Raw genomic sequence first — 22,201 nt, 5'->3', positions numbered from 1 at the left:
CTTATGAACTTAATTGGTTAACTTGGTTGGAACTTTTGACTTCTTAGAGATGCGGAAATTGAACATCTGTTGTTGTTAGTTTTTTTTCTTTTTTCTTGTTATATTTTGTTGCACTCGACACGGTTTCATTATAGGTTAAGATATAGGTATATAGAAGAAAAAGATCACGCCCCTAACAACTCCCACGCATATTTTCTGAATTTCATGTCTTTGAAGCTCACCAGCTAGAACATAATCCCTATAATACGATCCGCTAAATCGGTATCAGTCAACTGGACCTTTATTTTCTGTCTGAGATGTGTTGCTATCATAAGTAAATATTTATACTGTTAGGTCATTGTTTAGTTTTCATTGTTATCCATCTGGGGTGACCTCTTGGTATATTCCTTTTCTTGCATATTCTTCATAGAGATCGTTAGCCTTTTTTCTCCATTCCCTTTCTATCCTGTGTAGCTCGTTGAAGCCTTCCACGCTCATCCCTGCCACCCACTCGCAGACTCAAAGTTGGTCCCCTTGATCTCTATGTAATTTCCTTTTAATCCATTGTGATTCCAGTATGTTTAGTCTTCCTCGTATTGAGAGATTTCTGAGAGTAAGAGATTAGCATAATTTTTCTTCTCGTCCGCTGCTTTCAAGAAAACCACATAAATACTGGTGCGAGGTGATGGAAAAGACGGCCATTATCCCCGTGGCAATTCCAGGAACGAAGATACTGAGTGTGTTTCTTGAAAGTATTATTTTGCTGAGTTAGTGGCGTGACTTCATGTAGAGACGTATAAAACTGTAAATTCTATGATTTTGTTTTTTTGTTGAGAGCTTAAGGGTGGGTTAAGTCTCAAATATTATAAGTATTAAGTACGATATTGTATTTTTTCCTTTCGTTATTGTCTCATCATGGTATATAAATGAGAAAGCTTAGTCCGCAGGTAGGTGGAAACACAGTAGATAAAGACTTTTCAACATGATTACTGCGATATTTCTTCCATCTTTATTCAGCCTGGTAAGTCGCCGCCGTTACCTTAATGTTCTTTTCCTTGCCAGCTCCCACAGCCGGAAATTTACAGATTTTATGCACACTCGAACTTGTAGAGTTTCTCTGGAATACTTCCGCACTCAGAATGATGAGCTGAGATTGGACGTTTGAAGTAAAGAGCATAAGAGCATGCCTTCGGGAACCTTGAGTCACGTGACATATTTTATTTAGATATCTATATATTTTTCTCCTCTGACTTATACACCAGGCAACAATATTCGTTTCTTCACGGTATTGCCGGACATTAAAATAAAAAAAAGTAACAATACACAAAACTTAGAACAGGTTGGCACGAGTGGTCGACAGAGGTTTACTGTCGCCAGGAGAGAGGGAGTGAAGCCGATAAATTGGACGAAACGTGACAATCCTCTGCCTACACCAGCCGGCGGGAGGCAGGTGTAGGAAAGGACGCTGGACAGTGGGCGTAAAGGCGATTATCTCCTTGTTTCCACCGCTGTCTCCGTCCGCCGCCCCGAGTTTAGTTGTCTGGCTGCGGGGGAGGTGGGGGGGAGTCGTGGAGAATGCTGGGGCAGGCAGGGTAACGAGCGTGAATCAAAGAGCCGTCGGTGATGCTCCTTTTACTCGCACAATAAGTGGCGTGATAATAGAGACCTTTCCTGTATTTGTACGTATTGATATCAGCGTTCAACCTCTTTTACCATCAGACTGCAACGTTAGCATATGGAGGTAAAAAAAAAAAAAAAAAAGAAAAAGAAAAAGAAGTTATATAAAGATCCAGAAACGTTAACAAATACAGAGACGTTACAAATTAGATAAAGAAAAAATGTCAGCAAATAGAGGGATACAAAAACGTTAGAAAATAGATAAAGAAACGTCAGCAAAGAGAGATAAAGAAACGTTAGAAAATACAACGATACAGAAACATTACCATATATAGAGAGATACAGAAATGTTAGGATAGAGATATACAAAAAGGTTAGCATATAGAAGATACAGAAACGTTATCATACAGAACATACAAAAACAAATAAAAGATACAGAAACGCTAGTAAATGAAGAGAGGCAAAAACATGTGTAAGTAAGAAGATACAGAAGCCTCAGCATGTAGAGATACAGAAACGTTAGCCAAAAAAAAAAAAAAAAAATACAGAAAACAGGAAAAAAAAAAAGTTGGAATTTACCAGCTGGAAATAACAACTGACGCCTGATCGAAAACAGTGACTAGCCTGCTCTCACAAAGGCACACGAAAACAAAAAGACAAAAATTTAAAATGCGCATGAATAAGGAGATCATATGGACGAACTCCCACGCTTATTCAAATTTTTCTGTCGTGTGCGTGAGAGTGGGGGACGTGGGGCAGCTTGGGGAGTATGGTGAAGCGTGGGTCCGTCAGGCGGGAATGGGGAAGGATTTTTAAAAGTGACGCTTTCCTGTCTGAAAAAAAAATATATATATACAAATAGCAATAAAACTTTCATGACTATTGGATTTAGGAAAATACTGTAGTGAAGCATCGGACAAAATATTTGTTTTAGATTTCATTTAAAGCTTAGAGAGAGAGAGAGAGAGAGAGAGAGAGAGAGAGAGAGAGAGAGAGAGAGAGAGAGAGAGAGAGAGAGAGAGAGAGAGAGAGAGAGAGAGAGATGGCGGTCAGGTTTTATTCTTAACGAAGAGATATTTCACTTAAGGAGTTTTCTTTTTCCCCCCCGCGTTTCTTCATTCCCGTCAACTTTGATCAACTTGGAGGTGTATCTTTCCCTTTCTGTAATCACCAAATTTAAAGTTTCGTTTTGCTTAACAGAATGAAGGGTTCAGAGTTTTCTTCGTGTTTACTTTTCGAATTTATGCTTTTGTGGAAGTTAATTGAGAAATTTTCTTGAATCCCCACCTTGTGTAACCTAGATGTTGTCTGAGAGAGAGAGAGAGAGAGAGAGAGAGAGAGAGAGAGAGAGAGAGAGAGAGAGAGAGAGAGAGAGAGAGAGAGAGAGAATTTCACTTTCTCAGTTCATATGACACTTTGTTCTTTTCTCTGGCCTACAGTCCTCCTCCTCCTCCTCCTCCTCCTCCTCCTCCTCCTCCTCCTCCTCCTCCTCCTCCTCCTCCTCCTCCTCCTCCTCCAGGAAATGACTAATGAGTAGTTTTCTGAAGTGGTGTGTAGTACGTGCGTGAATGCGCGCATGTACTCCTTCCAAGAGGCTGAAGAACTTAGAGAAAGAGAGAGGAATGGAATAGACGGGAAGAAAGAGGGGAAGAACGGAGAATGACGGTTTTGTTTATTGAAGAAGAAGAAGAGTATTAGGTAGAAAAATAGGCCAGGTTTAATTTTTCCTTCCCCTCCACACACTCATATTAAACTCGGACAGTGGAAAGTATACATCAAAAACCAATCAGTCAGAATCACGAGACGTCCCCGAGAGTAGAGAGCGTCCCTGAGGAAAACAATGACAACAATACATGGCCAGCACCATCAAGTCCACCACGACCACGTCCACCACCACCAGCACTACCAAGCACAACAATAACACCTTCAACTCCGCCGGGCCTGCACTCGCTAGATGGCAGGCGCTCTCATGCGTCTTACCTCTGATAGCTGCATTATGCGTCCGAGCCGTGTATTAGGGGCGTCCTGGCATAAAACACGATAGAATAATGCGATCCGCCTTTACTGCAGAACTATGTGTTTTGGTATTCCAGGAGAAGGAAGCGGACGAACAGGAGAGGCAAGGGAGGGACTCGGAGAAAGAGGAGAAAGAGGAATAAGAGTGAGAGCAAAAGCAGTAGTAGGAGGAAGAGTATAAGAGCGATAGAGTTGAGAGTCACTTAGACATGAGTGTTGTCAAGTTACTAGGGAGACTTGAAGATACAGGCAGCAAGCGAGACATGGAGTGGAGAAAGGAAAAGAAGTGGAAATTTAGCTGCTTTGTAAGATAGATATGTCGAGGAGAGGTTGCAGGGGAAAAGAATGGGAAGTTTTAGGGTTTAAAGGTAGTAGATGGGTGAGAGAAAGAAGGAAAGGGGAAGTGAGAGGGATGAAGTGGGATAGATTGATATAGAGTTCACTAAGTAGATGCAGGAAAAGAGAGGACAATAGAAGATGAGAACGAGAAAGAGTTTATAAATTTAACACGTTGGGAGAGAGAGAGAGAGAGAGAGAGAGAGAGAGAGAGAGAGAGAGAGAGAGAGAGAGAGAGAGAGAGAGAGAGAGAGAGAGAGAACCTTCAGCCAGAGACACTAGTGAAAGCATAGTACAGTAGAAATAGGAAGGAAATGAGAAACTGAAAGCTAAAGAGGGTGAGTTGAGAGAGAGAGAGAGAGAGAGAGAGAGAGGAGAGAGAGAGAGAGAGAGAGAGAGAGAGAGAGAGAGAGAGAGAGAGAGAGAGAGAGGAGAGAGAGACGAAAGAAAGTGGAAGAGGAAGAGAGAGAGAGAGAACCTCCAACCAGACTGAGACGCTGGTGGCGCTGGTGGAATTATTTATAGCCACGGGTACAATGCTAGATTTATGTCCTCGGCACAAAACACCTCCGTCAACCCTACACAGTGCGGGAGGAAGGTGGGGAAAGTGGGAGAGAGAGGGAGAGGGAAGGAGTGGGAGACGCGCATAACACGAAAAGGAAAACCTGTCATAATAAGTATACAGAAGGCATATAAATCTTACACACACACACACACACACACACACACACACACACACACACACACACACACACACACACACACACACACACACACACACACACACACACACACACACACAATTGGCTATACTGTAGAAGTTTGTACGCAATTAACATACAGGTATATTGAAAAGAAAGAAATGAAGAATAGCATAATATATTTAGATGCATGAGAGAGAGAGAGAGAGAGAGAGAGAGAGAGAGAGAGAGAGAGAGAGAGAGAGAGAGAGAGAGAGAGAGAGAGACCGTTAGAAAACCACTTAAACAATGTAAAAATAAGGAAAAATAACAAAAATGGTAAAAAAAAAAATAAAAACTAGTACAAATGACTGTTTTCCCCTTAAAATGAAAAAAGAAAACCTCTCCCTCCAGACCATTTTCTATGAGTCACGTATTCCGCAATCTGGCGTGTATTATTTTAGTCCACTGACAGAATCATACAACATTTGATTTCTCTGTGTATAAATTCCCACTGTTTTTTTACACACACTCTCTCTCTCTCTCTCTCTCTCTCTCTCTCTCTCTCTCTCTCTCTCTCTCTCTCTCTCTCTCTCTCTCTCTCTCTCTCTCTCTCTCTCACTCTCCTATTTTTTGTTTCCTATTATTTATCGAGAACATGGACGCGTGTATGTAATCTGCGTTTATGGCGAGTATAACTTTTATTTTTTATTTTATTTTTAGGGGGTATCTATATTGAGGTGGGATGAAATGCAGGATATGGACCTATTTGTTACACTTACTCGCCCGCCATTCCCTGCACAATCCCTGCGTTTGCACAAAATGTAATAGATTCCTTTGTACGTTCGCAGGGGCGCACACACACACACACACACACACACACACACACACACACACACACACACACACGCACACAGGAATTTAGGGATGTTGAGTGATTGGTTTGCATGGAAGTGTGCGTCTAATTGTGTGTGTGTGTGTGTGTGTGTGTGTGTGTGTGTGTGTGTGTGTGTGTTTCCAGTACCTCTGTGTTCAAAGGAGAGTTTTTGGGGTTACTTTTTGCTGTACAGATACTATTTCCTTTCGTGTCTCTACAAAAAGTTTACTGCAGAAAGACTCCAAAAATAGTGACTTTTAGAATCTTTTCTTTATCTGTACTGTATATACCAGAGAGAGAGAGAGAGAGAGAGAGAGAGAGAGAGAGAGAGAGAGAGAGAGAGAGAGAGAGAGGGGGATATAAAAGACCATATACGTGTGTAACTGCTCTCCTTCCTCCCTGTCTCACCCACCCCCTCTCCCTCCTCCCACTCTCCCTCACAGTCCGCAGGAGCCCCCACAGACTTCCCAATGTTGTTGTAACTCTTTTGACAGTGTTATTGGTTATTCTCTCTCTCTCTCTCTCTCTCTCTCTCTCTCTCTCTCTCTCTCTCTCTCTCTCTCTCTCTCTCTCTATGAGTTATGCTGGTCCGTACCAATGACTTATATTGACGGTACGAGTGTGTGTGTGTGTTGTGACCCTCATCTTATTCTCGTCCTTCCAGAAATGAGCGTATTTTTGCTGCCTAGGTCTCCCTTGTATTATGTATTAGCGCTCTCTCTCTCTCTCTCTCTCTCTCTCTCTCTCTCTCTCTCTCTCTCTCTCTAGGTGCTTTTCCTTCTTTCCGTGAATTGCCCTTTGATCAAATTCGATTGTGTTCGGAACCATGAATATTCGGATGAACCAGCTTCGTGTGTTGGTTCGTTTTCGCTTAGTTTCTTCCGGTTCGGCTTCGTTGCCTGGTTCGTTTGGTGTTGTTGGAGATTCGTGCGACTCCACTTAGCTAACGAAGGAAGGAGAGCAAAGGAGGAGTGGAGGAAAATAGGTATTGTAGCACTGGGGAGCATTGTTGAACTTGGCTAATCGGGGCTTGGCGTAGCAGTCCCTTTGAAGCAGCGGCGCGCACTCTTGTGTATCGCTCGCGTCTGTTTTGTTGTGTTGTGCTCTGAGGATCTCTTGGTATTCTCACCGTGTAGTTCAAGTGGTGACGGTTACCTCTAAAGTACTTTTGTTATGATTGTAGATGTTTGTGTTTTGTGTGTTTGTTATTATATTTTATCTTTTTTTTTTTTGCGGGTTTTGCAGAATCTCCATCCTTTTTTTTATAAGTTATCAAATTATTCTTTTTTTTTATTTTGTTGTGTTCAGCTAACATTTTTCTTGTAACGTTGTTCATTAATTATCTGCCAGACTCTTTTGTTGTTGTTTTTTTTATTTTCTTTCGTGTCTAAGCACTGTCCAGTGTGACATGTACTTGACTTGCTTTCTGTGAACATAGTATTATTTTACCAATAGTTATCTTTACTAGTATATAATCCTCCATCGATGGATCATCGTTGTTTTTTTTTTTTTTTTTTTTTTACTTATATACTGGCATTTAGTACTTAATTAGAACGAGGGACCACCTTCCTAATATAAGTTCTCTCTCTCTCACAGATGGAGATGACCGGCAACGTGACAGTAAGCATGCTGAGACTACAGGTGGAGAGGCGCCACCACCACAGCCAGCTGGTGTGCCGCGCCCAGCACCCCACGCTGCCCCGAGAGACCAAGGAAGACATCTTTGTCCTCGACGTCTCCTGTGAGTACTGACTGAAAAGACGGAGGGAGGGAGGATGAGTAGATTTCATTCTATTTTTCAACATCAAAATAAGACTGGCCTGTGGGTACGAACGCGGACAAAAAATAGTTAGTAAACACGGTTCCACGAAGAAGAAAAAGAGTATTATAGTATTTCATATAATACAGTTTAGTTGTCACGAGTCTTTATATTCTGGTGGGTAGTGTGCCTACGCCAGTGGCTCCCAAACTTTTAACAAGACGGGCACCTTTTGGCTTTCGCAAAGTTTTCATGCCCTCACTTTACATATTCCATCTACATACACTCGACATTTTGTGATTTAGATATTAGCAATAATACGGATCAGTTGCTGCTTTCCTCACACATTCCTCATACCTTCAATCACAGAAAAATATAAAGAAAACTCAAATGAAATCCAATGAAGTTACCCTGTCATTATTTCTCAACGTATATTTAGTGAACTTATGCATTCTAGCCTTGCCTCCTCCTCAGCCCTGCGATTTGGGAAGCAGTGATGCACGGGAAGGGAGTTTATAGAAGGTAGAGGATAGCTGAAGGAGACAAGTTAGGGCGTGAGTAGGGAGTGCGTGGGAAGAAGGTAGAGGAGGAGGAGGAAGAGGAGGAGGAGGAGGAGGAGGAGGAGGAGGAGGAGGAGGAGGAGGAGGAGGAGGCAAAAGTTTTCGAGCAGGGCCGTGGAAAACTTGAAGGTCGTGAGTAGGTAGAGTTTGATATATGAAAGGAAGGTGGAGAGAGAGAGAGAGAGAGAGAGAGAGAGAGAGAGAGAGAGAGAGAGAGAGAGAGAGAGAGAGTTAGAAGTTAGTGTACCAAAGGGAGCAGTGTGTACATGAAGGAGTGGATGGTGGAGGAGTGGGAAAAAAAGCAAGTCTCGTTAGTTTTCATGGTACGTTGAGAAGGAGGTGGAGGAGTAACAAGGAAGAAAAAAAGAGAAAGAAAAAAAAGAACGAGGAAGTGGAGAAAAGGGGAGAAAAATCAGTGTGCGTGGAATAGGTTGAAATCGAGTGAGATCTAAAGTATCTATCGAATTTAAGGTGAAAAGGAGAGAAGAAAAAAAAAGAGGGAAGAAGGAAAGGAGCGGAAAGAGAGTGTCATCTGATTTCGCTTATCATTCCTATCTTCTTCCTCCTCTTACTTCCATTTCCCCCCCTCTCTCTCTCTCTCTCTCTCTCTCTCTCTCTCTCTCTCTCTCTCTCTCTCTCTCTCTCTCTCTCTCTCTCTCTCTCTCTCTCTCTACAATAGCCTTGCCTAACTTATTTTCATATTTTTAACCTATCTATACCTATAAGCTATCTCATCGTCTGTGTCTGTCTGTCTGTCTGTCTGTCTGTCTGTCTCTCTGTGTCTTTGTATGTGTGTCTATCTATCTGTCTGTCCATCTATCAGCCTGTCTTTCTCTGTCACTCTCTGTCTTTCTGTCAATCTCTCTCTCTCTCTCTCTCTCTCTCTCTCTCTCTCTCTCTCTCTCTCTCTCTCTCTCTCTCTCTCTCTCTCTCGCGCGCCGCGTGTAATATGAAGGGCTTCTCAATTTCACCTTGCCGTCAAAATTCTGCCACGCTCCCGTTCACAGCGCGGCACATTTTACTCCCCAAGCAATTCGCGCCTTTCAGTGCGGTGCGGAAAAAATCCCTCGAGCATCCTCAGAAGTTTCATTTTTTTATTACAAGATTGTTTTCTGTCGCATTCTTCCTGTTGACACCGAATGTTCCCTTTGAGATCATCTTTTTTTTTACTTTATTTTTTTTTCTTCCTCTCTCTCTCTCTCTCTCTCCCTCCCTCCCTCGGCGTATAATACTCGGATATTTTCAGTAAAGGATATTTTATTTATCACTATTAAGATATTATATAATCTTTAATGGATTTGAGTAGTGGTACTGGCTTTTTTTTTCTTATGCCTGTGTAATCTTGAATGTTTTTTTTTCTTGTTTCTTTTCATAATCTCATCAGTCTACTTTTTTGTTTATCTTTCTGCTTAAGTAAATGTGTGTCTTTTTTTTCAACTTCCCTCCTCAGACTATATAATTTTATCTGCCTCTCTCTCCTTACAAGGCCATGTCGTTATATAAGTCTCTTTCTTATTAAAAATCCATGAAGTTATTTTTTATATCCGTGTGTCTGTCTGTTTCTCTCCTCGCAATTTCATTTGCCAGTATATCCGTTTATTTTCCATCTGTTTATCTGTCTATTTTTGCTCCTGTAAGTACAAGTGTCTATCATTCAGTCTGTCTATTTGCCATCTGTATATGTAATTCTGCCATCACGAGCTGACATGATTATCTGTCAGATGGTATAATCTATTTATAAACTGTTTATCTGTCTAATTCTGCTCTCACAAACTGACCTGTCTATTCACTTACCAATCTCTCCATCAGTTGGTATGATCTGTCTGTTTACCTGCGCCCATCTCTCTCCTCTCACATTCAAGCCCCGTCTCACACTGTGGTTGTGTTCCTCCTACAGATAAGCCTCTCGTTAACCTCACCCTCGGTCGTACCCTGAACGCTCGGAACCTCAAGGAAGGCATCGACCTCTTCTTCGAGTGTTCCATCGACGCCAATCCTCGACCCTACAAGATTCGCTGGCTCCATCAGGTAACACGCCCACTCCTCCTTTAGCTGTTTACTCGTTCTCCTCTTTCCACGCGTTTTATTGTACCCATGTCCTTTTTTCTTCTCTTTTTTTTTCTTATCTTGTTGTCGTGTCTTCTTTCTTTTTCATCTTTGTCCTCCTGGTCCTTTTATTTATTTATTTATTTTTTGTTGTGCCTTTTCCTCCTCTTCCTTCTCTTTGTACTCGGTTTCTTTTCCGTTCTTATCCTCGTTCTCTTCCTTGTTATCGTAGTCGTCCTTGCTTTCCTCCTCCTCCTCCTCCTCCTCCTCCTCCTCCTCCTCCTCCTGTTTCCCTGTTTTGTCATTTTCCCTATAGCGATTTTAATTTTCAGGATACTGTTTGGGTTTCATCTTTTCTTTATTTGTGTCTCCTGCTTTTCTGGTATTATATAGACACTCATTATTGTGAAATGATGTCTTCTCGTGCGCTCCATTTTCATTTATTTTTTCTCTTTTTTTTTGTAAATGTTTCTTATTTCCTTTATTTGATGCTATCTGTTTTTATTCTCATATTATCATACTACTCTCTTAATTATTTTATTCAATTTTTCCCTTTCTTGTCTCCTGAACATCCTTCAGTTCTGAATCCGTCTTTTTCTTATCAGTTTTTGTTCTATTTTTAAGCCCCATTATGTGGACTTTTATTTTTCTCTCCCTTATCATATGCCTGGTGTTATTTTTCAACATGAAAGAAGAGGCCTGGAGATTTTTCTCAGCTTTCCTTTTCAGCCATTGAGAAAAGAAATGCAGAAAGGGGGACCTGTTAGGCGGATAAGAGTCTTTTCCCTCCGAATTACGCACTTCAATGCACACGAAGGGAGAATGAAAGTGAGGGAAAAATAAGGTTTTAGTTTTGTTTATCCCTCCAAATTTTCTTCCTTTTTTCTCCTGCTCCTCCTCCTCCTCCTTACAAAAAATCCCATAAGGACGAACATGTTTGCTGCTATTTGTTCTTTTTCGTTCCGCTTCTAGCCCTACCCATCCTTTGTTGCTCCTCCTCCTCCTCCTCCTCCTCCTATAGCAAACCTTACCATACATAAACTGTGCCTACATTCATCACCATCTCACACACACCTCTTTCTCTTCCTCTTCGTCCTCCTCTCCCTTTTCACCATTACCTTTCCGTTCTCTCCACAACCTCCGCCCTTGTCCCCCCAAAAGGCCCTTCCCTCCTCCCTCGTCCCGTCCCCCGGCAGCTTAACCCGTAAACTGCGCCAGACATCTTAAGATGCTGTTCGACCAACTGCGCGAGACATCTTAAGATGACAGGTTTTCTAAGCTGCATTTCAAAAGTTCCCGCACAGCCACCGTAAAATCCAATGAACATCATTTGGCAACATCATCTCTCTTTCGCTCCATATAGGCATTATTGTCTCAGTCAGCCTTAGGCAGTCATGGAAGACGGTAGTTCATTATCATCTTCCGATGCTGGCCAGCCTCCTGGCTCCCACATTCATGGCCATGGGGGAGGCAGATGTCGTAAAAAGAAGAAGATAGTAAAAAGAAAGCTTGGACTAGGCCCTGATGATGTAGATTATTTACAGCAATCAACTTCTGGTACTGTGAGAAAGCCCAAGAAATCCCGTAAACACACTCCTGCCTCTCAAGGTCAGGAGCACGCTGCCGCTTCCTCACTGCCAGGCAAAGCCCGTAATATGCCATTGACACCATCAAAATTTTTACCATTGATAGAAGATTCTGAGGAATCACTCTCAACACTTCCTGATGATTCACACTGGCAGAAAGAACAGGAAAATGATCTCTTTGACACCTTCCCGGCTCCCCTGTCGCTGGCCCCCAGCCACTTCCCAAAGAACTTCAGCCATCCATCACTGCCACACAATGTTTTTTTTTTTCATTTTTTATTTCACATTTCAGTGCTCTACTTGTCTCCTTTGAGTTTCAAAAGATCAAAGATAGTTTTCAAGCAAGTTAATTTTTTGCCATTTTTTGCGCACCCTGCAGCTATCCTGAAATCATAATTGCGCAGTTTAAGGGTTAATAACCACATTGAGGGGTGAGAAATACCCACCCTGAAGAAGTTTGGGCCTAAGAATAAATGAAGGTGATTAGGGATAATGTCCCAACTGGAGTTACTAATCGTTCCACTGCTGGGTCACAGGTGCTGTTGTAAAAGGAGGAGGAGGAGGAGGAGAAGGAAGAAGAGGTGGAAAGAGGGGTATGGACTCAGAGGTAGAAGAAACGACTAGAAGACGAGGAAAACCAGATAGAATGATTAGCAGAAGAGGTAGAAATTGAGTCCATTCAGTAAAAATGGTATACCTTTGAGGTGTGTGTGTGTGTGTGTGTGTGTGTGTGTGTGTCTTGAGTTCGTTTTCTTCTGCTTCGTCCCTTGAACTCCCCTCCTCTGCAAGAGAGAGAGAGAGAGAGAGAGAGAGAGAGAGAGAGAGAGAGAGAGAGAGAGAGAGAGATAATAGCATACACACAGACACACACAAACACGGTAAGGTAAACATTAAAAGACATGTATAGACAAACTCCCTCATCAGAAAGACACAGACAGACAGACAGATAGACAATCCTCCATCAATCTTGTCCTGTTGCTCTTACCTCACCCATTTTCTCTCTCTCTCTCTCTCTCTCTCTCTCTCTCTCTCTCTCTCTCTCTCTCTCTCTCTCTCTCTCTCTCTCTCTCTCTCTCTCTCTCTCTCTCTCTCTCTCTCTCTATCTGCGACTTTCCTTTTTCCAGTTTTTTTTTTTATGCTTGGATTGAAAATTAAAGTTCATGGATAGTAATGAAGAAAACTCAAGAATAGTTAAATAAAAATACAAGGAGAAGGAGGAGGAGGAGGAAAAAAATGGGATAGGAGAGAGAGAAAGAAATGAGAAGCAATGAAAGGAAAAGTCTACAACGAATCTGCTATTTTCCTCATTTTTACTTCCCTTTCCCCACTCTTCTTCCTCCATCCACTCTTGTTCCTCTTCAAATTTTCCTTCCTCCTTATTGCTCCTCCTCCTCATTATCTTCTTCCCTCTTTGCTCCTTTTTTTTTTTACCTTCTTTAAGTATCACTCTAATTTATCCATTTGATACCTTTATACCTCCTCCTCCTCCTCCTCCTCCTCCTCCTCCTCCTCCTCCTCCTCCTCCTCCTCACTGCAGCCTCGCCTCGGCCAGATGGCGATATTAGCTAGAGGCAAAGTCCAGCCTTATTTGTATTCACTACCGCGCCTCTTCCTTTCTCCATGGCTGAGACGTTTTGTATTTTCTGGCCGTCAGAGAGAGAGAGAGAGAGAGAGAGAGAGAGAGAGAGAGAGGAGAGAGAGAGAGAGAGAGATGTGTATGGGGGTAGAGAGACACCGGGAACGGGTAGGGAAGGAGAGACACAGGGAGGGGATTGGTAGAGACAGAGACAGAGAGAGGAGGGAAGGGTAGGAGGGAGAGATAGTAAGGGGATGGGTAAGAAGGGAGAGAGAGAGACAGGAAGGAGACGTAAAGGGAGAGAGACAGGAAGGGGACGGATAAGGAGGGGGGAGACAAGGAGGGGATTGATAAGGAGGAAAGAGACAGGGAAGGGACTTTTAGGGAGAGAGGGAGAAACAGGGAGGGAGAGAGAGGCAACGAGAGATTAGATATGGTGAGAGAGAGAGAGAGAGGGAGAGAGACGGGGGGATAGGTAGAGAAGAAAAGAGACAGGGAGACTTGTATGGAGAGAGAACAACAAGGTGAGGGATAGGGAGAAAAAAAAGACAGGGAGAGAGAGAGAAGAGACTGAGGGAGAAAAGGAAGAGGGAGACGAGGGAGAGTAAGAGAGGAAAAGTGGCTGGGCTGGAGAAACCGAACGTGACTTACTCCTTCGCCACTGCCGGGAAATTGTAAGGCCTTCAGGAATCAGCCTCAGTGCGATGCCTCATGGATGTTTACGGAGATTTAATGCTTTTTCCACGAGATTCTGTGTTTCCTGTTTTTTTTTTTTTTTTTCCTCTCTCTCTGTCTTGTCTTTTCTGTCTTTCTCTGGTCTTTCTGCTCTTCCTTTCTCCTCTCCATTGTGCTATTGTGTTTTCCCTGTGTGTTTCTGTCTTCTTTGGTGTCCTTTTCCTTTGCCTTGTCTTTCCATCTGCTCTTTCTCCTTCTTTTATTTACTCTTTCTTTGTATTTCTGTTTTTTTTTTTTTTTTTTTGGTCTTCTTTCTTTCGCATTGTGTTTCTCCATGTGTATTTCTTGAATTTTCTGTGTAGCCCTTTACCTTCTTTCGCAAGCCTTGTTTCATCTCTTTTTAGTTCTTCTTTTTTGTTCTTTGTATTTCTGTGTCTGCTCTTCCTCTTCCTCTTTCACATTATATTTCTATCTTTGCTGTTCTTTTTCTTTTCTTTTCATTCTCTTCTATCTCGTCTTTCTTTTTATTCTTGTACACTCGTCCCCTTGTCTTCCTGTCTCTCTTTCTCTCTCTTCTCCCTTTCTTCCATATACTCGTACATTGTATTGATTCCATGTATATTTGTCTCTTTTCTTTGTTGGCCTTTTCCTTCTCCCATAGTTTTCTACCTGTTTATCCTTCCTTCTATCTATTCTTTCTTCTCTTCTTGTATACTCTTCTGCCTATCTCTCTGCCCTTCCTCTTCTTTCTACATTGCATATCCTTGTGTGTTTGTCTTTCATTGTTATTTTTTTTCATTCCCTTACATACTTTCGTAGCTGTTTATCTTTTCTTCCTCCTTATCTTCTTACATACGCTTCCCTGTATTCCTGCTCTTTCTCATCCTTCCCAATCTCATGTTTACGCGTCTCATTCTCCCCCGCGGCATCCCCCAGGGCGAGGAGCTGGTCCACAACGTAAGTGCTGGGGTGATCGTGGGTGATGCGACGCTGGCACTGCAGGCGGTTTAAGAGGCACAGGTCTGGCCGCTATGAGTGTGAGGCGTCCAATGTAGAGGGGGACTCCCGCAGCAACGACGTCAGCATCAACATTAAGTGTGAGTACCGACCTGAGTGTGTTTGTCATTGCATTGCTTTCATTATGACTCGGTACTTTTCTTGATGGGTTCTCCGTTTTTCTATTTCTGGTTATTCTCTTCTCGTCAGCGTTTTTTCTTCTCACTTTTACTAGTATGGCTGCTCTTCGTTCTCCCTCTCTTACTCTTCCTCTATTTTTCTTTTCCATCTCTTCTCCTTTTCTGTTTCTGATCTTTTTTTTTTTTTCTTGAATCGTCGTCCCTCTTACTTTTTATTGCTTATTCTCTTTCTCCTTTTGTTCTGTTTCCTTCTCATTCTATTACTTTTCCATATATTATTGCTTCTGCTTGTCCTCCTTTTGCTCAACTTCCTCTTCCTGCTTTTCCTCTTTATTTTTCTCCTCTTCCTCAGCCTTTCCATCCACGGTAAGAACCTACAGATATGCTGCTCTTTGTTGTTCTTTTGTGTTCATTTGTGCTCCTCTTCCTCCTCCTCCTCCTGTAGAAGAAATATACATGTTGTGAAACAAGACTTTACCCAGTAAGGAAGGTCCCAAAGTTCTCCTGGTACATAATGTGTTTTAATCTCTCTCTCTCTCTCTCTCTCTCTCTCTCTCTCTCTCTCTCTCTCTCTCTCTCTCTCTCTCTCTCTCTCTCTCTCTCTCTCTCTCTCTCTCTCTCTGCGCAATTTCTCCAGTGGAATTGAAATACACATACATACTTATATACACATACATACATACAGTATAACAACAGTTCTTGGGTCGCTTCTCTTAAAAGGCGTCGGAACGTCTTGTCCGGAAGCGCTCGGGCCTGGAAACGTTGAGGCTTTATTTTTCATCCTTTTATTCCATTTTGCGACAATAGGAGGGAAAGGAGTGCGGCGCTGCGGACGCGTCACTTGTCGTGGAAAACGTTTGGGTCTTGTCGGAAGGAAATGTTTCATTCAACCCGTTTTTTCCCTCCCAGTGTGACATGTAAAGGATGAATAGGACGCGACCCATCAACTGTAGGGGCTTATCTGCGTTCAATTTCGACGTGGGCCTGTTGCTCTGTTTGGAAGAAGATGGAGAGGTGAGGAATGGATGCACGGAGGATTCAAGAGTGTGAAGGAGAGGTGAAGATAAGGTACAGGGGTGAAGTGGAGGGAGAGAGTGGGGGAGTACCCGGGGACGTCAGTGAGCAGCGCGTGGCCTGGGCGTGAAGGGTGTCAGGTTGAGTTTTGCGAGAACCTTTGAGGCGGTGAATGTCTCTTAAAAGTGCGGCGGAGTGGAGAGAGGGAGAGCGGCGAGAAAAAGTAAAGTGTGTGCACGAAAAATAAGAAATGCCACTCCTCTGATTTTTTTTTGGGGGGGCACCTGGAGTTTTTTTTTTTTTTTCCTTTTGCCGTTTTCCTTGAATGATCCAGTGTCTTGCAAACTGATCTGGGTCACTCGCTTTTTCGCATTGTTTCTTTCTTCTGTTATTTATTTATTTTTTTTCATTGTCTGAATTTCATAAAAAAAAACGTCGACTTTTTTCCTTCTTATCGTTTTCTTTAATCACGTTATACTGTTATTTTATTGATACGCTTTGTGTGTGTCTTTTCTGTTCCTTTTCCCTTTTTTTTTTGCCAGATTTCTCCCAAAAAAATATTCACGTGTCCCACTTTACGTCTCTCCTCTTTCCCCTCACGCGACGTTTCCCATTCTGGACTGATAACCCGTGTCCTCCCCGTCCCCTCCACCCCGCACCACTGTCTCCTCTCCCTCCAGTGTTCCTATGGTCTCTTCTGAACTCGTGCCTCGTCATACACGTCGTCTTTCCTTTTCCCCTGTCCTTCCTACCTTATATTTTTTTTTCTTTAATCTTTTTTCTTCCTCTGCCTTCCCTGGCCAACAACTCCGTGTCATAAAAGTGAATCAGACTTTCGGAAAAAAAAAAGAGCTTGAAAATTTCCTTTGATATACAAACACGTATTTTAAGACTTAGAAAATCTATTATGGATTTTCTTTTTCTTCTTTTTTTTATTTTATTTAAATTTTTTTTTCTTTTACTGCTCGTACTCCCATTTTTTTTTTTTTTATTACACTCCTGTTACTTTTTGACCACGCCACTTCTGGACCTGCAAAACCTATAACGAAACTACTTTTTTCCATGTTCTTTCTCCTTTTTTTTTTTTTTTTACTTTGAACTCCATCCATATTCAGTTTACTTCTGTTGCTACTGTTTTAGATTCCTTTTTATTTCATTATCCTATCAACATTTTAGTACCCTCAGACTACTTCCGAACCAGACTTTTTTTTTTTTTTTTTTTTCCAGTTTTCCCCAATTCTTTACTCTTCAAGTATTTCACACGCTCATCTTAACCTGTAAAGTCCATCATAGAACCATTTTTACTTCATTTTTCCCTGTGCTACTCTGTACATTGCTCGTATTTAGTCCACTCATGTTTCTTGCTGACCGGGCATGTTTTCTTTTAGTTAACACAATGGGACACACGTTGTCAGACCTGACCCGCAGTTTTCACGGCCGCGAGGGAGAGAGTGCCGGCAGAGTAATAACCAAACGTTGTGTTGTGATAGTCTGAGGTCGCAGTTATTGGTTGTACGGGGCCAGCGTGGCGTGGAGGACTTGCTCCCTCCCCTGCAGTTGTCTGGTTAACTTTGCCTTCGCTCACACAGACCCTGCTGTTAACCAGGTGATGGCAGGGAGGAATTTTAAACTTTCCACTATTACATAAATGTACTCATAGTCATCTTTGAGCTGTTATATACTTTTTTTTTTGTACTTTACCGTTTTAATTCTCTACCTAGATGAAACTAAATAATTGGCCTCTTGTTTTATTCCGTGTCTATATGCAAACAGTGATTACTGAGTCCGTTCCACTCATCTACCACTCTATTTGAGAACCAATTTCTTCCTATCTCCTTCCTAAATCCTATCTCCTTCCTAATATTATCTCCTTCATAAACACATTACATTTATCTAGTTGTTTAAAACGAGTCGTCCAAATTACATTCAGAAATTACCATCATTAATATTACACATCTTTTAAATGAACTCAAAAGGAGCATCTTGGCAAGGTTATATTCACCCGAGGTATTGACGACGGAAGAGGAAGCATTTAGAAACCACTACCATGAATACTACACAACTATGAACCTAAAAGGAGCATCCAGGCGAGGCTAAATTCACGCAAAGCACTTCCAGAAAATGTAGCACTCTGAAGGGCATAGTTTGGCACAGTCTCGCCCTTGTCCTCGTCACGCAGACAAGGTTGGCGGCACACGTATAAAGGAAAATAACAGGAAAATAAAACTTGGGCGGCACATTCCCTTGTTCCTCTGACGCGGTTCCCTTTCTCGTCAAAGAGTTAGCGGCCGGAAACTTAGCCTTTGTCCCCGCGTGTAAGTGGTCCGCCGCCGCCGTGTGCTTGAGGGGCGGCCAAGACTTGGTAACAGTGGGTGCAAAGTTCCTCAGCACGGGAGTTGGGTTTAATGGACTCTCTCTCTCTCTCTCTCTCTCTCTCTCTCTCTCTCTCTCTCTCTCTCTCTCTCCTCTCTCTCTCTCTCTCTCTCTCTCTCCTCTCTCTCTCTCTCTCTCTGCTGGAATTTGAGGAGACTTGCCGGAAGTCACAGAATCCAAGTGCTTCCAGGTGACACGCGCGATGTAGCAGCCTCGTGCCAACCTGACGCGGCGTGTCCAGGTGATGGCCGAGCGGGGACTTAACAGGCTTTCAGGTGTCCAGGTGTCATGTAGGTGGGGGGGGAAGGCATGCGAGGGAGGGAAACGGCATCATATCCTTCCTGCTGCTGCTGCCGCAGCTGTTATTAGTAGTGGTGGTGGCGATGGTGGTGGTGGGTGTTGTTGTTGTTGTTGTTTTTGTTTTTGTTGTTGATGCTATTCCTGCTGTTATCTTCATTTTTTAATCATTATTCTTTATCTTATTAATTTTTTTTTCATTCTGCTTTATTATTATTTTTATTAAGATTGGTGTTTATAGGAGATCTAATTCAAGTGACACGATGTGATTCATAGAGAGAGAGAGAGAGAGAGAGAGAGAGAGAGAGAGAGAGAGAGAGAGAGAGAGAGAGAGAGAGAGAGAGAGAGAGAGAGGAGAGAGAGAGAGAGAGAAGGGAGTCTATAAGGGCATGTTGAAAGATCTTGATTGTAATAATCATTATTCCCGAAGCATGAAGCCTGGACTGGACAGATGGAGGCACGACTTTTTGAAACACCTATTGATTTTGTACTGAATATTTTAACCTTAAATTCTCCGTCTGATAGAAGATCGTCAGTATTAATAAATGAAATCAGTCCTATTTTCCACATCAATCAGTAATTGATATATAAATTCACTGCTAGTTTTTTTTTTTTTTTTTCAGATCGTCAGTAATCAATATATGAATTCACTACTTATTTTTTCTGTGTGTTTCTGCCGACAAGGGTGTGAGTCTGAGTCAGGGTGTACCAGGAGAGGGGTGAGGAGGCGAGGTGTGTGAGGGCGGCGAGTGGAGGCGTTCGTGTGCTAGAGGAGCTGATGGGCATGACGATAGGTGTGTTGGTGTAGTCACTGACTGATTTCGCTGCAGTCAAAACTCAAAGGAGGTCGAGAGTGAGCTGGAGAGTCCCCGGGTCATAATAGTGGCGTGCTTGCCTCTCACACGATGGGACGTGGGTGTGAGAGGTGAGGGGAGGTGGCGAAGCGAGTTTCATTTTGAAGTATAAAATGAGTGGAGTGACCCGGATTGAGAGATTCACCACATGAGATCTTGGACCATATTATGAAACAGTTCTGTGCTGCACCTTCATTAAATTCAAAATGTTCTAGTTGAAGTTAATACGGGACGAATTAACTATTTCCACATTATTAACAGTAAAAACACTCCTGAGAACGCGGCTAATCATCTCTGTGACCTTTGAAAATAGTTGTGGTGAGAGAACGAAGTGTTTCTAAATACTGGCCCTTGACTGACGCAGGCCCTCACTGAGCGGTGACTGACTGGATCTATGCAAGATCCCAGCAAACCACACACTCGCCTCCCTCGTGTCTTTTCATGATAACACAGTTTGGTGCTACTGGGAACCGCATGAAGAGCTCGCGTACTTGAAAACTTTTGGCTCGCGGAGTTTAGCATTTAAAACTTAGCACTTCACGAGGGTGGGATGTAACCTTGTGTAGATTCAGTGTGAAGTGAAGAGTATAAGTGACCTCTTAGAATACGCATGACACAAGACTCTTGAGGCAGAACTGAGAGGCGGGGCTGCTTGGGATTAGAAAGGAAAATGTGGGAGTTATTTAGAAAGCATTTTGTTAAGAGCCAGACACAGCAACTGCCGAGTGCCTGGTGAGTGAGGTGTGAAGTGCTGATGGGAAGGATAGAGCCGCGAGGAGCTGTGGGGCAGGGAATGGGAGGACAAACTATGTAAGAAATTGGTTTAGTAAAAGTTTGCACCTGTCTGTCTATCTGTCTGTCTCCAAAAATTGCCGAGATTATCTTTCCAACAATTCCGTTACTGTAGACCTCAAGTCATAAGTAAAATAACGGAAGCTCTGAACAACTACAGTTTATCTAAATATTCAACTCCAAGGCTCGGCGCGCCTTTCTCCGTGATAACCAGTCTAGATTTGTATCCCGGTGATGACATCTCAAGGAGGCGGGAGGAAAAAATGTTAATTGCGGTAAAGGAGGGCAAGAGAGGGTGGAGTGAAATATATAGAGGGAATAATGTGTTTTCATCCAGTTGAGTTGAGAGACGAGAGCATGAGGAGGATGGTGATAGAAAAGTGAATGAGAGAGAGAGTGGATCTGCTTGTACTGAGGGAAATAAATGTCTGTATGGATAAGTGGTGGCTCAGGATGGAAGGGGAAATAAGTGTACCGTAATGATGGTGGGATGGATGCAGTGGTGTGGAAGAGGTGAGGTGAAGGTATTGGGGATGGGGTTAGGAATAGGATGGATGTGGTGTCATATCTTGGGAAAAATGTATCAGGATGAAAAAAATTATGGTTGGACGAGTGCAACAATAGAGTGACTGAAGTGTGAAATTGGATTACTGAAGTATGTTTTTATTTTCTTTGTATATTTCTGCAAAGTGTAAAGACAACGGAAGGGAAAAACGAAAGGCAGGAGCAGTTTGTTTTATTTTATTTTGCTGTGGACCGTTTTTACAGCGGACTGTAAAAGAAAAGGCAGTCACTTGATAAACAAATGTTGGGGAGGATCAACTTTTGAAAGAGGTAAACTTTGAAAGAGATAAAACTTTGAAAGAGAATAACTTTTCATACAGATAAACTTTGAAAGGGATAAACTTTGAAGGGGATAAAGTTAGAGAGATATACTTTGAAAAAAGATAAACCTTGAAAGAGATACACTTTGAAAGAGGCAAACTTTAGAAGATAAAGTTAAAAACCAGATCTTCAAAGTGGCAAACTTTGAGAGAGATAAACTTTGAAAGAGATAAATTTTGGAAAACGGCTTTGATAAGAGATAAACTTATTAATAGTTATGTGAGTGAAACCTCCACCTGTATGGAAGGGATACCCCATACATGACCGGGAACCGCCATTTGAAAAGGGAGAGAAGGACTGACAGAAGCAATACAGAACGTCAGACTACACTAAGAATATTTTAACCTGAGATGGTAATGTATGAAAGATACCAGATAATGTACATATTAAAAGACATACTAAAAATTATCATTAAAAAGGAGAATTGTTACCCATAAATATGCCTCTGCTAAGTGAAAAATAAATCAGGTTTTGAGGTATTTGATTTCCTCCTATCACATTACAAAATGCTCAAATATCAGATTAACCCTTCGTATTTTCATCTTTGTGCCATTTTAACTCTTCTCGTGGTAGTGGAGTGACAAATGAAAATAAAAAACACATGGGAGATCCGTCAGCAGAGACAAGGTGAGGACAGAAACTCGATTGAGATCATTAGGGAATAACTGCAAGAGAGTGAATGACGAATAAAACCTTGAACTCCAATAATTGATAGATTTAAAGGAACAGTTAAGTATCACAGCAGGAACAGAATGATGAATACGGAAACGTAAAATAAAAGTAATAAGGGTCTGCAAGGAGGTAATTTAGAGAGAGAGAGAGAGAGAGAGAGAGAGAGAGAGAGAGAGAGAGAGAGAGAGAGAGAGAGAGAGAGAGAGAGAGAGCGAGCATCGACCTCCACCTCCACCCGAAAACAAACATACACAACTTGATTGGCGAACTTTTAACAACACTGACTGCTGGAGAATCACCAAATTAAAATGTAGAAAACAAAAATTCTGAAGATAACAATGATAAGTGAACAAGTTTAACGCAAAATTCTGAAGGGGGAGAGGATATGGTGGAAAGCGTGCGTTATCGCGTTCGAAAATACCGGGAAACGAGAAATCAGTATTCCAGTCGAGTGAAATAAAGTGAAATATG

General features: G+C 42.2%; 1 protein-coding gene across 2 annotated transcripts in view; it reads left to right on the top strand.

Annotated features, from left to right (window-relative positions):
- LOC135093164 (nephrin-like) overlaps nt 1-22,201 on the top strand; it is a 143,251-nt gene that overhangs the window by 38,644 nt on the left and 82,406 nt on the right. For both annotated transcript variants that reach the window (XM_063992090.1, XM_063992091.1), the window contains exons 6-8: nt 7,102-7,246; nt 9,722-9,852; nt 14,644-14,804. In XM_063992090.1, the coding sequence (XP_063848160.1) occupies nt 7,102-7,246; nt 9,722-9,852; nt 14,644-14,718 (351 nt within the window). In that variant the 3' untranslated portion in view covers nt 14,719-14,804. The remainder of the gene's footprint in view (nt 1-7,101; nt 7,247-9,721; nt 9,853-14,643; nt 14,805-22,201) is intronic.

This window comes from Scylla paramamosain, chromosome 42 (genome assembly GCF_035594125.1).
Source record: "Scylla paramamosain isolate STU-SP2022 chromosome 42, ASM3559412v1, whole genome shotgun sequence".
In the NCBI taxonomy this organism is placed as follows: Eukaryota; Metazoa; Arthropoda; class Malacostraca; order Decapoda; family Portunidae; genus Scylla; species Scylla paramamosain.
This window is presented reverse-complemented; position numbering and strand designations above follow the sequence as displayed.